At 48.7% G+C, this 20169-nt stretch overlaps 1 protein-coding gene across 3 annotated transcripts in view; it reads left to right on the top strand.

Annotated features, from left to right (window-relative positions):
• The window catches only part of UBASH3B (ubiquitin associated and SH3 domain containing B), a 150942-nt gene that overhangs the window by 102413 nt on the left and 28360 nt on the right, over nucleotides 1–20169 (top strand). For 2 of the 3 annotated variants that reach the window (XM_082410880.1, XM_082410878.1), the window contains exons 2-5: nucleotides 12130–12187; nucleotides 12943–13129; nucleotides 14478–14676; nucleotides 17961–18130. In XM_082410880.1, coding sequence (XP_082267006.1) covers nucleotides 12130–12187; nucleotides 12943–13129; nucleotides 14478–14676; nucleotides 17961–18130 — 614 coding nt within the window. The remainder of the gene's footprint in view (nucleotides 1–12129; nucleotides 12188–12942; nucleotides 13130–14477; nucleotides 14677–17960; nucleotides 18131–20169) is intronic. The other variant, XM_082410879.1, reaches the window with a different exon arrangement.

Here is a 20169-nt window from a genome sequence, read left to right as displayed (position 1 = left end):
TTGTTAGATCATATTTTTAGTTTTCTGAGGAGCCTCCATACTGTTTTCCACAGTGGCTGCACCAACTTACATTCCCACCAACAGTGTAGGAGGGTTCCCTTTATTCCACACCCTCTCCAGCCCTAAGTACCTCTTGAAATAAGTGGCAGCAGAATGGGATTGGCTCTGGTAGAGTTGGGGCCACACATAAGACTCAGTGGTGTCCCTCTGCCTTACATCCTCCTTCAAAAGTCCACCCAAGAATCCCATGATAATAACCCTTCCTCCTGGTAGAAGACTCTCAGCTTAATACTTCAAATTCAGGGCTTATTTTTGTTTATCCATGTATTCCTTTGGAAACTGACCTCCATCATTCAGTGGAGGGAGAGGCATGGGGGTGGGGTGGGAAAGAGGGATGCCGGCCAAGAACATGAGTTTGAAATGAGTTTGAAAAAAAAGACCCGTTTTGATCCCAGGACTGTCTTGAACAATGTTCTTAATCTTTCTACACCACAGTTTCATCATGTATTAAGATGCAGGCAGTAATACCCACTCCACCAGATTGGCTTAAGGATCACATAAGCTGATACCTGGAAATGCACAGTACATACCAGGTGTTCCATTAAGGTTGGCTTCCTCCTGTTTCTGATATCTGCTTGTTGAAGTGGTCACGGGGTGACTTCCCTTAAGGGCAGGGGCCATGGTTTCCTATCTTTATATTCACAACCCTCAGCATAGTGTCCGGCAACAGATCTGGACACGACACATGCTGGTGAAGGAATGTTTGAGTGAATGAACAAACCAATGAAGTGTCATGAGTTGGACTGAGAAAGCAGGGCCGTCGTGTTTTGTAGCAAGTTCCCATGGAAGATTGTCACTGCACTTCACCTCACCGTGATCCAGAAACAGTGGCCGCGCTGGTCCTGACGTCCATCCGCTCTGAGGACGTGTGGCCTGGCGGCTGAGCACACACTTGAATGCCACACCTTCCTCTTCCCGGCCACATTCTGCAGCCTCTCTAAGCCTCACTTTTCCCACCTGTTCGGTGAGGGAAACAATCGCACCTACCCCAAAAGAGCTAGGGATGGAATGAGATCATTTCTATTTAAAATGTTAGTACACTGCCCAGCTTCTAGTAAACACTCACTACATCTTAGCTAAGAAATCACTTGTGTGACGAGGTACGTGGTGACGGTGTCTGGCGACAATGGCTCTGTTTGGTCTGTACTTTTCTCTGACCCGCAAATGCTGCGAGTCAGAGCCTCTTATGAAGATTTGGGCTGAAACCATTTCAGAAGGTCTAAAAATCATCCGTGTTTAAGTATTTTTAGCTGATTCTAGTGGCTTGGAGAGGGAGGAGGTGGAAATGGGAGAAGGAAAAAAATTAATCTCTGCAACCTGGAATGATTCCTCCTTTTCATCTGTCTCTCCCAGATCCTTTTTGGTGGGGTGTGGGCGGAGCTGTTCTCTCCATACGCCGTTAAATCCCACCTGCCAATCATTGCGGCTGAAATTAACCTCATGGGTCCAGTCGTACCTCAGAGCTCTGGGCAAGAAAAAGCAGCTCAGAGTTCGAGTCACCCCTCTGCCGTATGCTGCTGTGTGAGCTGAACAAGAATTTGAACCTCTCTGTTCCCTCCTTGTCATCTGTGACATGAAAGTAACAAGGATGTTCTGCCTACCTCTCAGGGCTGTTAGGAGGACCCAGGAGTGATCATATAAAAGTCGTGAGCAAAGCTTCAGCACTACTGTCGTGTTTATCGGTGAGCCCCAGCCTCCTTCTCCCCAGGCACGTCCTACCTCTCTGAGAACAGTCATTTCTCGGCTTCCTGTGTCTTCCTGCAGGAGCTTTCCTGCCTTCCTCACACCTCGGAGCACTTCCGCATCAGGCCACCGGCCTGAAAGGCGTCTGGGGGCTCCCTGTGGCTCTGTATTAACCTTCCCGCCCTCCACAGTGCCGCTCTTTTATGCAGTGGACACCTTTGCCCCCAAACCAGCTGGACTTTCCTCTTCAGGGATGCAGAGACTCTGCACAACAGACACTGCCCTTCCAGGGGTGCCTGATTTCCATGGTTTTCTATAGAACCCATAACCTAGAAACAGAATCTTCTGGATTGACAGAGAGTCAGAGACCGAAGCCTTAATGTGAAACTGAACCGAGCGGCTAGTTAGAGCCCAGACCTGCATTCCATCGCCAGGTCTCTCGTAGAGGAGGAAAAGTGTATGAAAGTACGCAGAAATGGTAAAGTCCCAGAGAGGAGAGAGGAGATAGTCATCAAAATATAAATCTTGGCCATTTTTACTGAGCAAGATTTATAGGCAGGGGACTGGACCAAGTGTCACTACCACATTCGTGATTTCCTTTCGTCTGATTCTGGGATCCTTGGATCCCCCGTTTGCTGTGTGTCCTTGGGCAAAACAGGGGTAGCTTCTGATCCTCTGTTTCTCAGGGAATAATAATAGTTCAGCATGTACAGTGGATTGAACTTTTAACACTTGTATCCTATTCCCTTGGGAGGTGGTTCAGCTAGTATTTCTGCACGGCGGCGTGGGGAATAAAGACCCCATAGGGAGCCCTAGTAACAGCATCTCAGAGGAGGAAGGGAACCCTGGCCAGTCTCTCCCCAGTGCCTGATAACCACAGACACCCAGATCGGGGCTGGCTGTCCCTCCTCCCCTTGGATTCCTTCAGTGAGCGGAAACTCTGTCCCTCCCTTGCTTAGGGCCTCTCAGTGACTCCCAGCTTCCTTCCTGATGGAATCTGAACTCCCCTGCCTGCCTCCCGACAGTCTGGGCTGTGTCCCCCCTCAGTGGAAGCTCTCCAGACAGCCACACATCACTGGCTGGTTTTCCCTTTGTGCCTTTTCTTGTGTTACTGCCTTATCTGGAAAGCTTTTCTCTCTTCCCCCAAATCTCATGTACTCCTCAAGACCTTCCCAGATGGTTGGAGATTGTTTTAGCAGAGAGGGGAGCTGGGTCTTCCGGTGCCCAGTCTTGAAATATTCCTATTAGCATGGAACTTACATTTATTCTGGGAAAATTGCAAAGATTGTTAGGTAATATGCATAGGCATCTGTACAGATGTTATTTTTAAGTACCTAGTATATGCCAGATGCTTTGCCGAGCTCTTCAAATACATGATCTGTTATTGATATTAGTCATCATTGTATCCTGCAGGGTAGGTATTGTTAGCCCCATGGAAGAGACTGGGAAAATGAATCCTCAGATTAATTAACTCGTCCGCAGTCCCACAATTAGTAAGAGGTGGGCTCCCAAGAATGTGCTCCTTTTACATGGCAAACACTCCCTGGTGCCTCCGTGCAAAAACTCATTGATCTTAGGAGGAGGAAAGGACTTGTCTAGATCCCAGGGAGACTTAGAGGCAAAGAGAAATGTATTTTCTTATGTCACCACCCATGGTCTAAGGGCTGGTTTCCCCATTACAAACGGCTTCCTCCTTAACAGCAGAGGCCAGAGCCCCAGCCCCTTCTTAGCAGGAACAAAACAAGGCCACTCCACACGGGGCCCTCTGGGCCCACCACGTAAAAACACCAGGGGACCTAAGCAGCATTTTCCCTGCTAAGCACCCCCTGCGGAGAGCGGCCTAATAGGCTCTTTATGGGTTGGGAAGTAGAGGCTCATCGATAGGAGAGAAAGAAGGGCTTCACCACAGGTTGAAGTTCTTCCACTGCAAGGCCTTCTTAAGCCCCCAAATAGCTCAGCATTTTTTTTTTTCCATCTCTGATTAGCCTCATATAAAAGCCCACAGCTTTCTCTTCCCGTTGGTCGGCCTTTTGGTGGTAGCATCCCCGGCCCCCTGGCAGGCCTGCTCTATCCCATTGATTGTTAGATGCGTGGCTCTCAGGCCATTAGCCCCGGCCAACTGAAAGGGTTCACCGCCAGGAGACTGATTGTGAAATTGGGTCTTTATGATCAATATGTCTTCCTCCATTAGGTTCATTTCCTCCGAAGGAAATGGGTCAGGCCATTAGGGTTTCTGTGTATTGATGGGCCTCTCGCTGCCCCCACTTCAGCTTCACAGGGAGGAGACCAGAGCCAGCAAAGACTTCAGAGATGTACTTGCTAGACTGAACTGCCCAGGCTCTTTGCAAGCCTGTCTTACTGGCCTTGGTGACCAAAAGTAGCCAGAATCCCATGTGTGAAAGTGACAGAATAAATGATTTTGTTGTATAGGAAAGAGTGACCAGGTACAGAAAACATGGCATAAGTTTGGGCACAGTTGGAAGGACTTTCCGAGCACAAGGGCTATTAAGCAAAAAAGAAACGTTGTTGAATCCCCTTTTCTTAAGGTCTGTAAGAACAGGAAAGATTCGTTCCAAGATACAACCTTGAAGGAAGTACAACCTTGTCTGGTCCTAAGGAGGAATGGACAGGATGCTCTCAAGATCCTTTGTCGCCACAGACACTGTTTATCACTTTTAGTTGCTTCTGAGGACCTCAAAACACTTTATAAATGTCCCCATCTCTCTTTCTCAACCTCTTTGTGTGCACTTTCATCACCTCCTCTTTGGAGATGAAAAAACTAAAGCTCCAAATTGGGAAATGACTTCCGTCGGGGAAATGGCAGCTGTAAACCAGCGCCCGTGTTCTAGCTGCAAGGACCCACTGGGGCAACAGTATTCGGCCTGTCCTTTATTTTTATTTAACTTTTACTAAAGTACCACCACTGCCCCCTCCTTGGCTTGCGTAGCTCTTAGCTGCTCCTCAAATGCTCCCCCACATTCATTTGGCCTCCGATCATCAATTAAAAGTGGGATTACATCTGTAAGGATCTTATTGGCCACTGGTTGCCAAGAGGGTAAACATATCAGAAACTGAAGTCTCGATTGATAGGCAATAATGGGTGAGGGGGCTGCAGGATGTGAATTCAGGGGGTGACGCTCGTTACTCTAGAAGCATCTCCCATCGCTGGCCACTGGGGAGCCTGGACTCCTGTCTGCTTTGTATTTTGTGTTCATCCACCCCGTCCTCATACCCTACTGCTCCTGATGGGGGGCTCTGCTCATGGGGGATACTCTCTCTTGCCATGAGGTCCCATTACAACCTGGAAGGCACCCCAGATCTCCAGGATCACACCCAGTGAGAGGTTTAGGGGCCACTTCTCCCTGGGTTTCCAGAGAGGATGGAGTTTGGAGGCCATTGGCTGAGATGCTGCCCAGGGTTCTAGGCTCATGCTTTGACTACTCAATATACTCCTTTGACTGATGCAGACTCTGGTCACAGCCTCCAGAACCAGCCCCTGGATTGGGACCACCACAGAGGTGACTGGACAGCTGACCTGTCAGGGTAGAGCCACCCCGATCCAGGGAGGCTTCTAACAATACCGGCTTCACCATTTGTCATGAGGCTTAACGTCTAAGCGCCTGATACATAGAAGGCCTTCAATCGTGGACTTCCTTATCCTTATTTTTCTCCTACTAGAGAACAAAGATGCAGAGTTACCTGTTTGCCCTTTGTTCTCAGGATAGCTGTCAGCTTCAGGCAGGCTCAAGCTGCCTCAAATCATCCATAAAGAAGCTGGCGCTGGGGCTTCCCTGGTGGCACAGTGGTTAAGAATCCATCTGCCAATGCAGGGGACACGGGTTTGAGCCCTGGTCCAGGAAGATCCCACATGTCGCGGAGCAACTAAGCCCGTGCGCCACAACTACTGAGCCTGCGCTCTAGAGCCCGCGAGCCACAACTACTGAGCCCACGTGCCACAACTACTGAAGCCCGCGTGCCTAGAGCCCCTGCTCCGCAAAAGAGAAGCCACCACAATGAGAAGCCCACGCACTGCAATGAGTAGCCCCCGCTCGCTGCAACTAGAGAAAGCCTGTGCACAGCAGCAAAAATAAATAAATAAATTAATTAATTAATTAAAAAAAAAAAAAAGAAGCTGGCACCGAGCAGGTAACTCTTCATGGAGCACAATAAAAGCCTCTGTATTTCCACCTAAAACCACATTACAAAGCACCGTCTGCTTTGCAGATACACCCTAAAAGAATTCCTCAATTTGGCTTAGTGGCACCAGTGGCCTCTTTATATGACTAGACTCTTCAACCAAGAAAAGTAGAAGTTGGATTCTATCTGTTTGCCCGGTCTAGTGCAGATCCTGGAAAAAGAATGAGATATCTGATTAATTAGGTCATCTTTTAATTGAATTCACAGTATTAGATGTCGCAAATTTAACACTTGGTATCCTGGATGTTGAGAACATTTTTTAAAAATCCTATATTAGCTTCAAATGTTTCTAAACGTTGAGATTGTCTTAGCTACACAAAAGAAAGATATAATTTAACTTTGGTTGCACAGGGAGCTTTACCCACTTGGAGGATTACCTACTTGACCCCTTGTCTCTTTTCCCGCACAAATAAGTCCTTAGTCACAGAGAACCAATGCACAGAGCAGATGGGATGCCAAGGCCATGAGCATGCATCTACCAGCAAACCAAAGCCAAGGACCGAACAACTTCAAGTAACTGGAAAGTTCAACAAATTCGTTTTCTACTTAATTGAATCAAGGTCTTACTATTTTGAGGAAATATATTACCATTTACATTAGTATATATGCTGCCTGTTGTTTTTCACTACAGGTGTCAGATATTTGAGTTTTGTCAAGTGCAATAAAGTACGGGATTAACTCCCTTCTATGAGTGAGAGACGAGTCAGCCTGGAGAACCTGGGGGTCTGGGTAACCTGTCTGCTTAAGCCAAGGATGGCTTGAGTATTTAATGACCTCAGTATTGAACAAGTTTGGAGCTGAAGGTATTCCTTAGACAGGAAACAGGAATTCAGTGGGTAGCCTAAAAGAAGTGTCTGGCTTCCAAACAGAGACAAGGAATCATAGTCAAGCTAACAGAGAAAGCTTTTGGGATATGGTACCCTAAACCAGACCCGGAGTCTGTTAATGATACTTGGTCTAGATGTGGTTAGTCCAGACCCCCAGGTTCTCCAGGGGACATAACTGAACTCATCACCCATTAGCACCCCAGCCCAAACTTGTTTCTACCCTGCGTTCTCACTCAGGGGTGTCTGCACCATCCACACAGGCCTTCAAGCTACAATTGCTAACCCGTCTCCAAGCTTCATTCCATCAACAACCCAAACGTCTTTCTCAACATCCCCATCCTCATTATAGTTCAAGACTCAGTGTCCCTCTTCTGATGGATTGTCAAGGTCTTTTAAATAGTCTCCAGCATACAGTTTATCTCCCTTAAATCTGACCCTCACATGCAAATCTGATCATGCCTTCATTGTTCCCCGCTGCATAAAACAATCAGGTCCAAGCTCTAAAATAGCACAAGGACCTTTGTGAGCTGTCTGTCCCCTTTCCAGCTTCATCTTTACCTTCTTCAAGCCTTGCCGTTTTTGCTCTAGTATCACCAGATTCTAACTTCCCCGCCCATACAATGCTGTCTCTCACCTTCGTATATTAGCTCTTGACGTGATCTTGGCTTCAAATGCCCTTCTCTCCTTGTGGATTTCTCTAGCCAGCTCTGACTCTGCTTTTAAGATCCAGATCAATCATTGTTTCTTCTCGGACGGATTCCCAACTTTCTCAGTTCATAGCACCCTTAGAGTCTGAGTAATTTTTACATAGAGCTTGTAGACCAACATAAATACCAAATGGTTCTGTGTATTTAGTAGCTAGATCCAAACAACTCAATAAGTCACTCCTAACAATTTAAGGACTGTGTGAAAAAATAATACACAAAATTGAAAGAAAAATAATATTTATTTCATTCTTAAAGAACTGCATCTACTTACTAATGACACGTGTGTATGTATAACTGAATCACCTTGCTGTACACCTGAAACTATCACAACATTGTTAATCAACTATACTCCAATATAAAATAGAAAGTTAAAAAAAAAACTGTAACTACCTCGAACCAGTAGCTTATGGGATGCCCAACAGATGATGAAGGTGGCTTTGTTTCCTTCCAAAATTAGCAATTTCCCATGGCACCTCGGAGTTTGCTGTGGTGTCCTGACCTAGGGTAGCTTTGCGGACAATTTGAGACCCTCAGCCCCCCAAAATGCCCCCCTACTGCGTTAGCATCCCTATTCTGAGCTGCCCTAGCACCCTCAGCCCATCTCTTATGGCCATTAACATATCGCCTTGTAAGAAGCTGCTTGTATATCTACGTTCTGAACTCTTTGAGGTCCAGGACCGTCCTTCCCTCTTCTTTGCTTGCTGGTGATAACACAGTGCCTAGCACACAGCTGGTGCTCGGCTGAGAAGACCTGAACTACCGAGAGCGTCAGAGACCCCAGTGGAGCCCAGAGCACCAGGGTGGCTGCAGAGGAAGTCAGCCTGGGTGACAATTAAGCAGGAAATTCCAGTCTGGCTCAGAACCTGTGTTTTGAAGAGGGAGTGTGGATCCTGCTGGACCAGGACGTGGGACCAGCCCGAATCCACTCATCAGGTCCGAATCCAGCCGAGGGTACCAGAGACCATGGTCTCTGAAAGGGCTCCAACCAGTCAAACTTTAGATGAGACAGCGACACCCAATAAATTCTTGGCTTTATTTTTGGTTTATTGGTACATTTGGTTTCCTGGTAAGAGTTCCTTGGGAGGAGAAGGAAATAAAGAGAAAGGAAGGAAGAAAGTAGGAGGGGAGGAGGGTGGGAAGGAGGAAGGAAGGATGCTGCTTTGCCTCCCACAAACTGTGACCCTGATGGTTGGGTAGAGCCATGGTTCTGGGGCCAGAGCCACCACGGACCCAAAATTCAACCGAGCTGCGGGCAGACAGTGGCAGGAATCCCAGCCCTCGCAGCCGCAGTGAAGCAAGGCTATCAGTGTGTGCTACTCGTTCCTCCCCATCTGGCTAATTTCCTCACAGCTGCTTGCCTGAGTGTTTTGATGAGCCATTGCTTTTATCTGCTTTGTGCTATTCTTCCCCATCATTAGCAGGCATTAGAGTTTGCATCTTCTTTTTTTTTTTCCACACTCTGCTAAGAATGAACCCTAGACATAATTGGGAAGGTTAGGACCAGGGTCCGAAGTCAAATTTGTGCTCTCATGTAATAGCAGAACCTCAGTGGTTCACATGTCCCTCTGATTCTTACCATGAAAGTCCCAACTCAATGGCTGCTCTGATCCAATGACTGGAGTACTCTCCTTGGAGTTTAAAGGGATATTTCCCCTTTATCTGCCCAGCGGGCTCTGCCGACTTCTGAGTCACTCTGAGGGTAGCAGCTGTTCAAGCTCAGCCTGGTGTTTGGGGTCTACCCCACACACCCCACTGTTCTTGGCATTTGCCCCACCGGTGGACCATGGAGGTGGCAACTCTATGGCAACAGGCTTTCCTCAGTGGGATGGAGCGGAGAGATGTTCTGCCACTGCCTGTGTTCAGTCTGTTTTGTGGGCAGAATTCTGGGAACAAACTCAGCACAAACCACCATCAGCCTGGCAGTGGGTGAAGGAGCAGCAGAGCTCAGCCTCTGGCTCAGGACCCGAGGGAAGCAGCGCTATCACTCCTCCTACAGCCTCCTGCCTAGAGAATCACACACCTGTTTCAGATCGGTAACTACTTTCTAGAAACTTCCCCCAAACCAAACCAAACCAAAAAGCCACTTTAAAGCACATTACTGCCAGGACGTTCTTTCTGGAATCTAACTTGAGCCCCTTGTGCTATTGCCAAAGCTTCTTTTACTTTGGCTGACCCTCACTAGGAAAGCTACAACAGATATGATAACCTTTCATAACACTGAAGACCTCTCAGACTTGTCTTCTTCAGAAAGAAGAACTGGTGTTTCCTTAGCCTTTCACCACAGCCTTGTTACCCAAACCTTTCATTATCTTTCTCAATTGTATCTTTGAATCCTCTCCAAAACTTGGCTTTTGAGTTACAGGGACCATAACTTAATGAGATCTTTCATTTCCAGAGGACATTCCTAGTGCTGAAGGAAAAATAAATTAAACTTCAGATAAAATATATTTCTTTGGGGGAAGAGCCTAGGGAAAAAAAAAATTGGATCCTTTATATAAATAGCACATCGTACAGCAAGTGAGCTTTCCTTTTCCCAATTGTTTTTGAAACAATGTGTCTTTTTTTGGCAAACTTAATCCCTCAAAGATTCTAACATCTAAAAGACCATGTTTTGTGTTCTTTTGTGGGTACACGGCTTGAGGATTTGAAAAAAGCAAAACAGGTGACCTCTGACTGTCTAGTAAGTGGTAAAGGAAACAGGGCTTGCATCTTGGCAACAACTAAGCACCTTATGCAGGTGTGGGAAGGAGGGGGTTTCCTGTGTTTCTAGCTTTTTCGGCACCAGCTTCTCTTCCAAGGGGTTCTGAGGAGTGTCTTTCTTCTTCATAACCTCAGCTTACTGTAAGTAGGCTTGTCTTCTAGAATGCCGTTCTACTTAGCTGTGCAGATTTTTCTATTCTGATCATTTGGTATTTGTGCTCAGAGTTTCATGGGGGAAAAGAAGGTATTGTCTTTGGACTGTGGAAAAGAGCAACTGCGGCTGGCCTTGAATCAGGCTGGAATCTGCCCTCCACTCAGCACTCACCGTAGCCAGGCTACCCTGAGCACGTGACTTGACTTCCTTTACCTGAATTTCCCCCTGTGTCAAGTGAAGAAATTGGGGCCCCAGTTGATGTCTTAGGTCCTTCCAATCTGACCCTCTGTGACTGTCACAGCATCATTGGTTCTCATTGCTCCAGAGAGGTACCAGAAAAAGGCAGGAGGAGTTGGGTTCAGCAGCCAGTCAGGAAAAGGTTGCTTGGGAAGAGCATCAGTTTAAACTAGAAATTCCTGCCCTCTCTTCTCTCTCCCAAGGACCCTGAATTGGGGTAGTATAAAGGGACAGGAATAACCAATTACTGATCACCTCCAGTGAGTCAGGCACTGTGCAAGGCTCCTCACTGTAGAGGAGAGGTACTCGGTGAATTCCATCACCACAGCCCCTCACACCCAGCCCACCCCGCCCTCCCCCTCGGCTCAGCCCAGATCAGGTGTCCCAATCCTACGTGCTTAGGGTTCTCTGTGCTCTCCTCTCATTGCATTGACCACCCGTGTAATTAAATAATTATTTGTGCAACTGACATTTTCACGCCTGCTCAACTGAAAACTCCATGAGGGCAGGGACCATATAAGTCTTGTTTTTCAGTGTATTCCTGGAGCCTAGCACAGTGCTGACAAAGTCATAGCAATTCAGTAGGTATGTACCGAGCAAACATAAACTTGAATGCCTGAACGGACGGACAAGTAGCAAAGCTGGATACAAACCCAGAGCTATCTGGCTTTTTGGAGACCTGTCTGACGTTTCAGAAGCGCTCTCCTCGTACGCTCGTATGCAGGGCTGTGACTCACTGCCAGCGCCACCCTGTGACCCTGCCCCACCGTGCACAGAACTTTGAGTGTTTCTCCCGCAGTGGGAGTGATAGCTGCGCTTCTCCAGCCAGCCCCTTTTACCCAGTGCTACTCGTTCCCAAAGATGTCTGTAAAATTGTTGGAGACGATGGATCCAGTCTGAGGCTGCTGGTGGTAGTTGGAGGAAAGTGGGAGGAGGCACTGGATTTAAACCAGACCAATTGTCCTTGTGGGCATTTAGCCTCAAGTCTCAATGGCCTTAATAGAAAGTGGCGGGGGGCGGGGGTGGGGTGATGAATTGGGAGATTGGGATTGACGTGTATACACTAATATGTATAAAATAGATAACTAATAAGAACCTGCTATATAAAAAATAAATTAATTAAATTAAATTTAAAAAATTAAAAAAAAAAAAAAGCACCATTTTCTAGCACACTTTGCCAGGAGGCTGCAAATGAGAAAATGCTCTGTAGGGGATCTGGGTCAGGAAGAGTGAGTGGGTGAAAGGGAAGGAGGGAAAAGCAAGACATGACAACCTTTAGGGAAGCAAAAATAAAAGTCTAATGTAGAAACGGCTAAAAATAGACGGCATGGGCTGTTAGGCTGCGTGCAAATCCAATGCTAATTACATGGAAAATTAATCACAAGTCCTAACGTCCCTGTGCCTTGCTGTGACCCCTGGGGGGATGCCCTGCTGCAGGTGTCTCCCCTACACCCTTGAGGAGGCTTAACAGTGCCTGCTTCACACCCAACTCTTGCCACTGCAGTGGGAAAAGCTGATAGGAGGCTAAAAATACTAACAATAGAAATCTGATTTCTTCTTCCAGACAAAAAGCCTTGGCATCCACAGGAGGAAGAAGTGTTCAGGCAGCATGTGACTGGTTGGTATGAAATAAATAAATTGAGAAAATAGCATGTAATTAACTCTAAGTGTATGTGGATGAGCAGGGCTGTGCAGCCTGTCTCTAATGGACCCTTCGGGGGGCGGGGGGAGGGGAGGAGCCAAAAGACCACGTGACAAGCCTGTGTATCAAGCCATTGGCCTCCTCTGTCCTGGCCCCAGAGTGTGCTTTCCTCAGAGCTGTGGAAAGAAATTCAGAGCATTTCCAAGACAGAGAGCCTCTGTCATGATATCCGCCCCCTCCTCCACGCACTTAAAGATCCATCCTAGATATCGGGCAAATGGATTTAGAAATATCCTACTTACTTACCTTCCAGGATATCGCTCCCCAGGGCCGACCCCACAAGGCGACCTTCCAAGCTTCCCTCATCTTTGGAGGCACATGCGTTTAATCACAGTCGGAGCTGGAGGGGCAGGCCGGGCTGGAACAGTACTGGTGGCCTGGGAAAGGATTTGGGGTTGATCCGAAACGCTTCCTGGGGAGCGGCCTTAGGATTTTTTAGGGAGTCGTGGGATGCCCACGCGATAGGACAGGCAGGAGTAGAGAAGTTGGTGCATCTGAGGGTTGGTTACAAAGTATGAGCTTCGAGGGATGGATTTTTAAAGTACAAAACTGAAAACCCTCCCGCTCGCGGTGCTTGGCGGGGTGGAGGCTGCCCAGGATGGACCTTGATGTCAGTTCTCCCTTTGCTTCCATGGTTCTCAAGTGAGGCGTGCTCGGCCCCCCTCTCTCTGGCAGGTTGTTCTCCCACGTCGGTGACCCCTTCCTGGACGACCCCCTGCCCCGGGAGTACGTCCTCTACCTCCGCCCCACCGGCCCCTTAGCGCAGAAGCTTTCCGACTTCTGGCAGCAGTCGAAGCAGATCTGCGGCAAGAACAAGGCGCACAACATCTTCCCCCACATCACCCTCTGCCAGTTCTTCATGGTGAGCCGCAGCCCCCCACCCCGGGGCGCCTGCATCCCTGCAGCCCCGGGGATTGGAGTCAAAGCTGGGGGCCTCTCAGGATGTGGGCAGAAACAGTCACGGGCTCCAGAGTTGGGTGAGCCTTTGAGGAATCAGTGAGGGCCACGGCTGCTCACCCTTTCTAACACCTGCCGAGGCCTCGGAGCATGCCGGGTCTGGTGTAGCATCGTGATGACCGTGTGCTCCTCAGGTCCCAGGGGACAAGCCTGACCCACTGGGTGACACACTGGTCTGGTAGCCACGAGGGGAATGGATTCTCTAACCTAGCTTCTCCTGTCTGTCATCTCCCTCCCCTCTCACGAGGAAGGAGCAGACATTAGAGAGCTGGGGATGAAACACGTAGTCTACAGATGGGGGGAGCGACTTTAGCCTCCTGCACACCATCCGCAGGTTTTGCCGTGCTAGATCTTTCTAGAGATGGCTAGGATACGTTTCCCCTGCCATAGTTACCTAGCCCGTAATTCTAGCTGCCATGAAGCTTATGCAGAGACTGAATCAAATCCCTCTCGTTCCAATAAATGTAAACATATTTCATCTACTTTGGTTCTCTGCAGAGATGGAGAAGAATTGATGCGTCCAGCTATAGTCACAATGAAGCAGAATGGTAGCATTTTAAGACAATATGTTTTTCTAATATTGGGGGTTGTTTTTTCCAGAATCTCATTCATATTCTCCCCCACCTCCACCTTTTATAGGTGAAAATATGTTCCCAACACCTTCTCTTTTACCATTCATGCTGAAAATTAAAATGATGATCATTTCCTGTTAGTCATCCAGGATCTTTCTCAAAAGCATTCAGAGTTTTAGACACTCCCATTCTTTCTTCTAGTGCTCTGGGGAGGCGGGGGGAGGGGGAGGATATTGCAGCTCTTGGGACCTCATTCTTCCCAGGTATCATGGGGGTGGAGATAGAGTCAACTTTGGATCATGTAAGTGGAATAGAAAAGGCACAAACGATGCAAAACTGTAGAAAACACACAACAACTTATCGTGGGGTGCTGTACACTCTCTTGGCATGTCCCTCATGCTTGCTTTCTGCTGGACCAGCCCTACTGCATTCTGGCGGGGCTCAGAGGAGCACATCGGAGCAGGGAGAGAGGGAGGGGAGAGGTTGTCCATCGCCCCAGTTTAATTGACCGGTTGGATAATCCGTTTCCAGATAACTGGGAGGCTGCAGGTCTTCTCCCTGCTCACAGACAGGAATGATGGTTCACTTAGCAGCCTGCAGCTCTGGGCAGAGGATGCCAAAGCTAAGTAGCGGCAGACATCTCCCCTTGTCTCTGAACGAAGCCTCTTGTTTCCCTGCCAGTGTGAGGACAGCAAGGTGGACGCCCTGGGGGAAGCCCTGCAGACCACCGTCAGTCGCTGGAAATGTAAGTTCTCAGCCCCGCTGCCCCTGGAGCTCTATACCTCCTCCAACTTCATCGGCCTCTTCGTGAAGGAAGACAGCGCAGAGGTCCTCAAGAAGTTTGCCGCCGACTTTGCTGCAGAGGCTGCCTCCAAAACCGGTGAGCTGCCAGCTGCCAGGCCTGCCCCGGGCCCTGGGAATTGGAAAGTCGGGAAGGAAAGGGACAGGAAATGATTGTGGAGGAGGAGGGTGGAGTTGGGAGGTAGAGGGTCCTGCAGGAATGGGCAGAACATGCCCAAGAACACAGCCGTTGCCTGCAGGACCCCACACCTCTTGCCGCTTTAAAAAATATTCAGCTACAGTTCTGCTAACCTCCTCGAGAGCAGGTCCAGTGCCTACTCCCTGACACCCACACTGAAGGTACATAAATGACTGTTCCCATTGAACTATAAATGTGTTCCTTTGCAGCCCCACCATCTCCTCCCTGTTCAGAAATAAGGAACTTTTCTGTGTGTGGTTTTTTGTTGTTGTTTTTTTTTTGGCCACGCTGCCTGGCTTGCAGGATCTTAGCTCTCCGACCAGGGATCGAACCTCGGGCCCTCGGCAGTGAAAGCACGGAGTCCTAACCACTGGACCACCAGGGAATTCCCAAGGAACCTTCTTTTCCTCCTCCAAACCCCCATCCCAGGCAGGTGTTAATCTGGGTCTCCCCGTCCCCTCCGTGTGGACCAAGGTCTTTGCTCAGGGGGTCCACAGCACAGAGAGTAGAGTGGAACCACTTAGCATCCAGTAATAATCAAATCCACTGAGCCAACACCTTTCGACTTTCTGAAGCCCAGTAGACAGGCCCTTAAGCCTCAAAAGGGCCCCTATCTGCCCCTTTACAATGTCACCTGCTCTTTGCATGGGAGGTCTCCGTTCAAGCTAACAACTGAGGTTTACCGTCAAAGGAATCAGTTTGGAGGGACTCTCAGGATGTGTGCTGACTTAAAGGCGGGCGGCGGAGAGACGACAGGACAGGAGGCAGAGGTTTGCAAAGTCTTCCTGTGTGACTGCGGGTGCAGACAGCTTCCTAAGCTCCGCAAGGGCCTCACCTACCGTGGGACAGACAGACAATGGGTGGGGGAGCCTTTCTGGTCCCTTTAGAATGAAATCACAATCAGCAGGTATTTATTGGGCACCTACTGTGTGTTTGTCCATGAGGAATGCAACAGGGAAGAAGAGGTGGTTTCTCCAGGCACCGTGTCATAAGAGCTGTGAGAAGAGAGGCCATCATCCCGCCATGAGGTGATGGAGTGGGGCCCCCTTCACAGAAGAAAGGACAGTCACCCCGGGAACACGCTGATCCAAGGGATGGGAATAGGGCCCTGGAGGAGGGCAGGCGGCATGAGCGCAGGCAGGAGGGAGCAGGGTGCTGGGACCAGTGGGGCCATTGCCCTGACCAGAGCGGAGGGCGTGAGCTGCCCACCCGGGTCCTGAGTGTTGAACGCAGTGCTGGCAGAGGCCCCAGCTGGCCAGCCCTGCCCTTTGCTCCCTGGGCTCCTGACCTTTGGCCTCCACCTCACCTGCCTGTGTCCCACTCTGCTCTTTTCATCCCCAGCTCTCGGGGCCTTTTTCTCAGTGGCCTTTTCTACCAGAAAACCCCCAAATAGGGCTCAGGACCCTAGGAAGAGTGTGGTGAGGGCCCAGCATCACTGAACAGGATCCCAGCGAGGTCTCTACGCTCAGAGGAACCCGGGCCCGTAGGTCACCTCTGTGCATTGGGAGCCTGGTCTCCTTAGACGCCCCACCTCCACCCCTTCATCCCCAGGGACTCGTCTCTGCTCTCTGCCTTCGGTGGAGCCTGCCCCCTTCACAGGAGCATAAAATTTCGGAGACATGGCCTCATAGGCAGATTATTTCCTGTTCCCATCCCTCCACCCCAGGGAAATGGCTCTTTTCATCTCACAGTAGCTATTGTCAAAACCACTAAAACTCCCACAAGAACCAAATCTAATGTTGTAGCCACAAAACCCAAATCATTCACAAGTGAGTAAAGCAGGTCTCAGCCAGGACGCGGCCAGTTCATAAAGCGCGTATCGAGGGACAGGCAGGCGGGCCCTTTGCCGGGCGAGCCAGTTCCTCCCCAGCCATCTGAATCCTCTCTGCAAGGACTGGTGGGCTTGGCGGGCGTCTCGGCCCCGGTGCGGCCCCCTGCTGGTGACTCGGAGAACTGGGTGGCCCGGTGTGGAAAGCGGGCCAGCAGGTCTTTGCCCTAGAACTTGTGTCGTGGTACTCAGCGGTGTGGCAGACCCAGATTCCGTCAGCGAGTTGATGAAGTGTCATCCTTGATGGTTTAAGGAGATTCATTCGTGTGTCTTCATTCACTTAACAAACACTGAAAGCCCTTGGGGTGCTGAGCACGGGTTGCAGGGTAGTGGGGTTATAATCCATGAACAGGACACAGAGCCCTCGCCTCGGGGGGCTTACACCAAAGAAACGCATGCAGTATAACAGAAAAAGTACTCAAAACCACAGCCCCAACTTCTACAATTCTTCTACCTCTGTGCGACTTGAGCAAGCCCCTTAATTTCTGGAATTCCCTAAATTCCCTCTAGTTGCATCTTCTTTGGTGTTTGAGCTGGGACAGTAGATGACTCTCCCTCACTGAAAGATGGACAAAAGACAAATAAAAGCTCTTGCCTTGTGTAGGTAGGCTGGTTTCTTTTGTTTTGCTTTTTAGGGTGTCTTAGAATAATAGTCTGCATACTTTAAACCTGTGGTTTTCAATCGGAGTGATTTTTGCTCCATCTCCCCGCCAGAGGTCATTTGGCAAGGTCTGGAGTTGTTTTTGGTTGTTAAAACTTGGGGGGTGCTGCTGGCATCTAGTGGGTAGGGGCCAGGGTTGCAGCTAAACACCCAGTAATGCACAGGACAGCCCCCATAACAAAGAATTATCTGGTCCAAAATGATGTTGAGAAACCCTGTTTTAAACTTTGAAAATAATCCATCTTTTCCCCTCATTTCTCCATCAGAGCCACCCAGAAGCTAAGAGGCTTGATTTCAAAACGAAGGCAAGATAACCTTGGGAGTCCCATGATGACAAAATTTGCTCCTTATTTCCACATAAATTAGCTCATCCCTTTAGGTCTCGGTTTCCTCGTCTGAATGGTGGGGCCAGTGACACTCACCTGGATTTGTTGTGAGCAGCTGCCAATCAAAATGATTGTCTCCCAGCTGGTCCAGAAAAGCCAGACGTGTGGCTCTTTCTCTCTCGGACTGTGGGTTTTTACCCCCCACCCCGCTTCTTATTCCGCTGCTGTGAAGGAGAGAAACAGGTTTTGTCTGACCGAGGGACTCTGTCCTCTGCTATTTGGGAAACAGATTTATCGGGGCACCGTTCTGTGTTTTTCCTTGTCTTCGCCATCGAGATGCAACAGCTGCCTCTTCCCTTCCTTCTTCCAGAAGTGCACGTAGAGCCCCATAAGAAGCAGCTGCACGTGACCCTGGCTTACCATTTCCATGCCAGCCACCTGCCCACCCTAGAGAAACTCGCCCAGAACATCGACGTCAAACTCGGGTGCGACTGGGTGGCGACCATATTCTCCCGGGATATCCGATTTGCTAACCACGAGGTAACGTCTCACTGGGGCTCCTGACTCTGCCAGGGGTGCCGGGGTGCCATCAGCACCAGTAGCACTTGCTGCTGTGGGGAGATGGACACCAAAGGGAAGTCATGCCCAGGAGTCATCTGGCCTGGAATTTCCTCCAGGCACTGGCCAGCTCACTGGGCAGCTTTGAGCTTGCATCTCTTGTCTCTGGGTCCCAAGTGGCTGAGCTGTGTAATATCCCCATTGTTCTGTCTGTCCTGCCAACCTTACTGGAATGATATAGAAATGAAATGGGAGAATAGATAGAAAAGCATGTTGATAAATTTTTAAATATTCTATCAGTTCACAGTATTAACAGGTAGAAGACACCATCCCGATCTTAGGTGAGGAGAACACCTAAATACAAAAAAACAAAAAAACCAAACAAACCCTGAACACATAGCTAACAGATATTTGCTGAGTATCTATGGCATGCAAGTTACCATGGAACATGCTAAAATTTTATTTTATTTATTTATTTTTTATTTTATTTTTGGCTTTGTTGGGTCTTTGTTGCTGCACGTGGACTTTCTCTAGTTGCGGCGAGCAGGGTCTACTCTTAATTGCGGTGCGCGGGCTTCTCATTGCGGTGGCTCCTCTTGTTGCAGCATGCAGGCTTCAGTAGTTGCAGCACATGGGCCCTAGAGCACGCGGGCTTCAGTAGTTGTGGTGTGTGGGCTCAGTAGTTGTGGCTTGCGGGCTGTAGAGCACAGGCTCAGTAGTTGTGGCGCACAGGCTTAGTTGCTCTGCGGCATGTGGGATCTTCCCGGAGCAGGGCTCGAACCCATGTCCCCTGCATTGGCAGGCGGATTCTTAATCGCTGCACCACCAGGGAATTCCCTAGAATTTTAAAATGTGGTCCTGTCCTCAACGCATTTGAGTCTAGCAGGGAAGAGAGAACAGATACATATGAAATGAAAGCACAGACCACATATTGTGAGAGTTTGTGTGCATCACATGGGAGACCTGAGAGGGACAACTGAATTCCAGGACAGGCAGAAAGATTGGCATGGTCCTGGCATCCTTCTTTTGAAGGAATTGACATTGCTTTCCAGGACAAGCACGTGCCATCTCTGAAGAGTCTTATTGTCCTTTTTTTCCTGAAGGAGAAGCTGAGACATAGGGATTCAGTGGCTGGTCCAAAGCTAAAGAACAATTTAGGACCAGAACTGAAGCCAGAAGCCAGGGGTTCTGACCAATAAAGACGTGCAGCCCATCTAAAAAAAGACCACAGAGTTTGCAAAAATTGTCATCCAGTTTAACTACATTTACGAAACATACGTATAAATTGTTTCCTAGTTTTTCAGCAGCAAAAGAACTGATATTTTGTTAGTTTACATAGCCTTTTAACATCTGTTTTAGATGTTTTTTTAAAAAATATGAAAAAGAGTTAGAAATTCAGGGTCTAGGCCAGGCGACCTCATCGTTGTTTTGGAAGTGTTTGGAAGAGCCAACCCGTGACAAAGGTCCAGGACAGGGTGCGGGGCCCGAGAGTGTCAGGGACGTGCAGATTTGTCTGGCTCTGCTGATGGGAATGTCATGTCCTCCTTCCAAGTCATTTGATGCAAGTTTCTGTAAAGACACAGCAAGGAGACTGGGCTTAATCTTACTTCAGAATTCTGACATCTCCTGGACTTGCTTAGCATGAGCCCTAAATAGAACAAGAGAGGTGTGGCTGATTGGATTCCTTCTGAGGGCAGAGAAAAAGAAGTCAAGGGTGGCATGCCAATGGACCATGAGAAGTCACCTTTCTAAGAGAAGGAAGGTGGCGATGGAATTTTCCAAGGAATATCTTCTAATCAACACTGCCCTCCAGTTAACTCAGAGGGTAATTGCTTTTCTGCCTGACCTACATTCTGCTCAACTGGCACGGAGGGAAAGAGGCAGCTAGCACCCACATGAATTATTTTCTAAAAATAACATGGCCTCTTTTTATCTCTTATTTGTAAAAGCTCATTTATTACTGTTCCTCCTGATAAAGCTCTCCGTCTGAGGTCATTTGACTTTAGCTGTGCCCTCCTGCA

This window comes from Balaenoptera physalus, assembly GCF_965194825.1.
Source record: "Balaenoptera physalus genome assembly, chromosome: 10".
Taxonomy (NCBI): Eukaryota; Metazoa; Chordata; class Mammalia; order Artiodactyla; family Balaenopteridae; genus Balaenoptera; species Balaenoptera physalus.
Note: the sequence above shows the minus strand (reverse complement) of the source record. Positions and strands in the feature narration are given on the sequence as shown.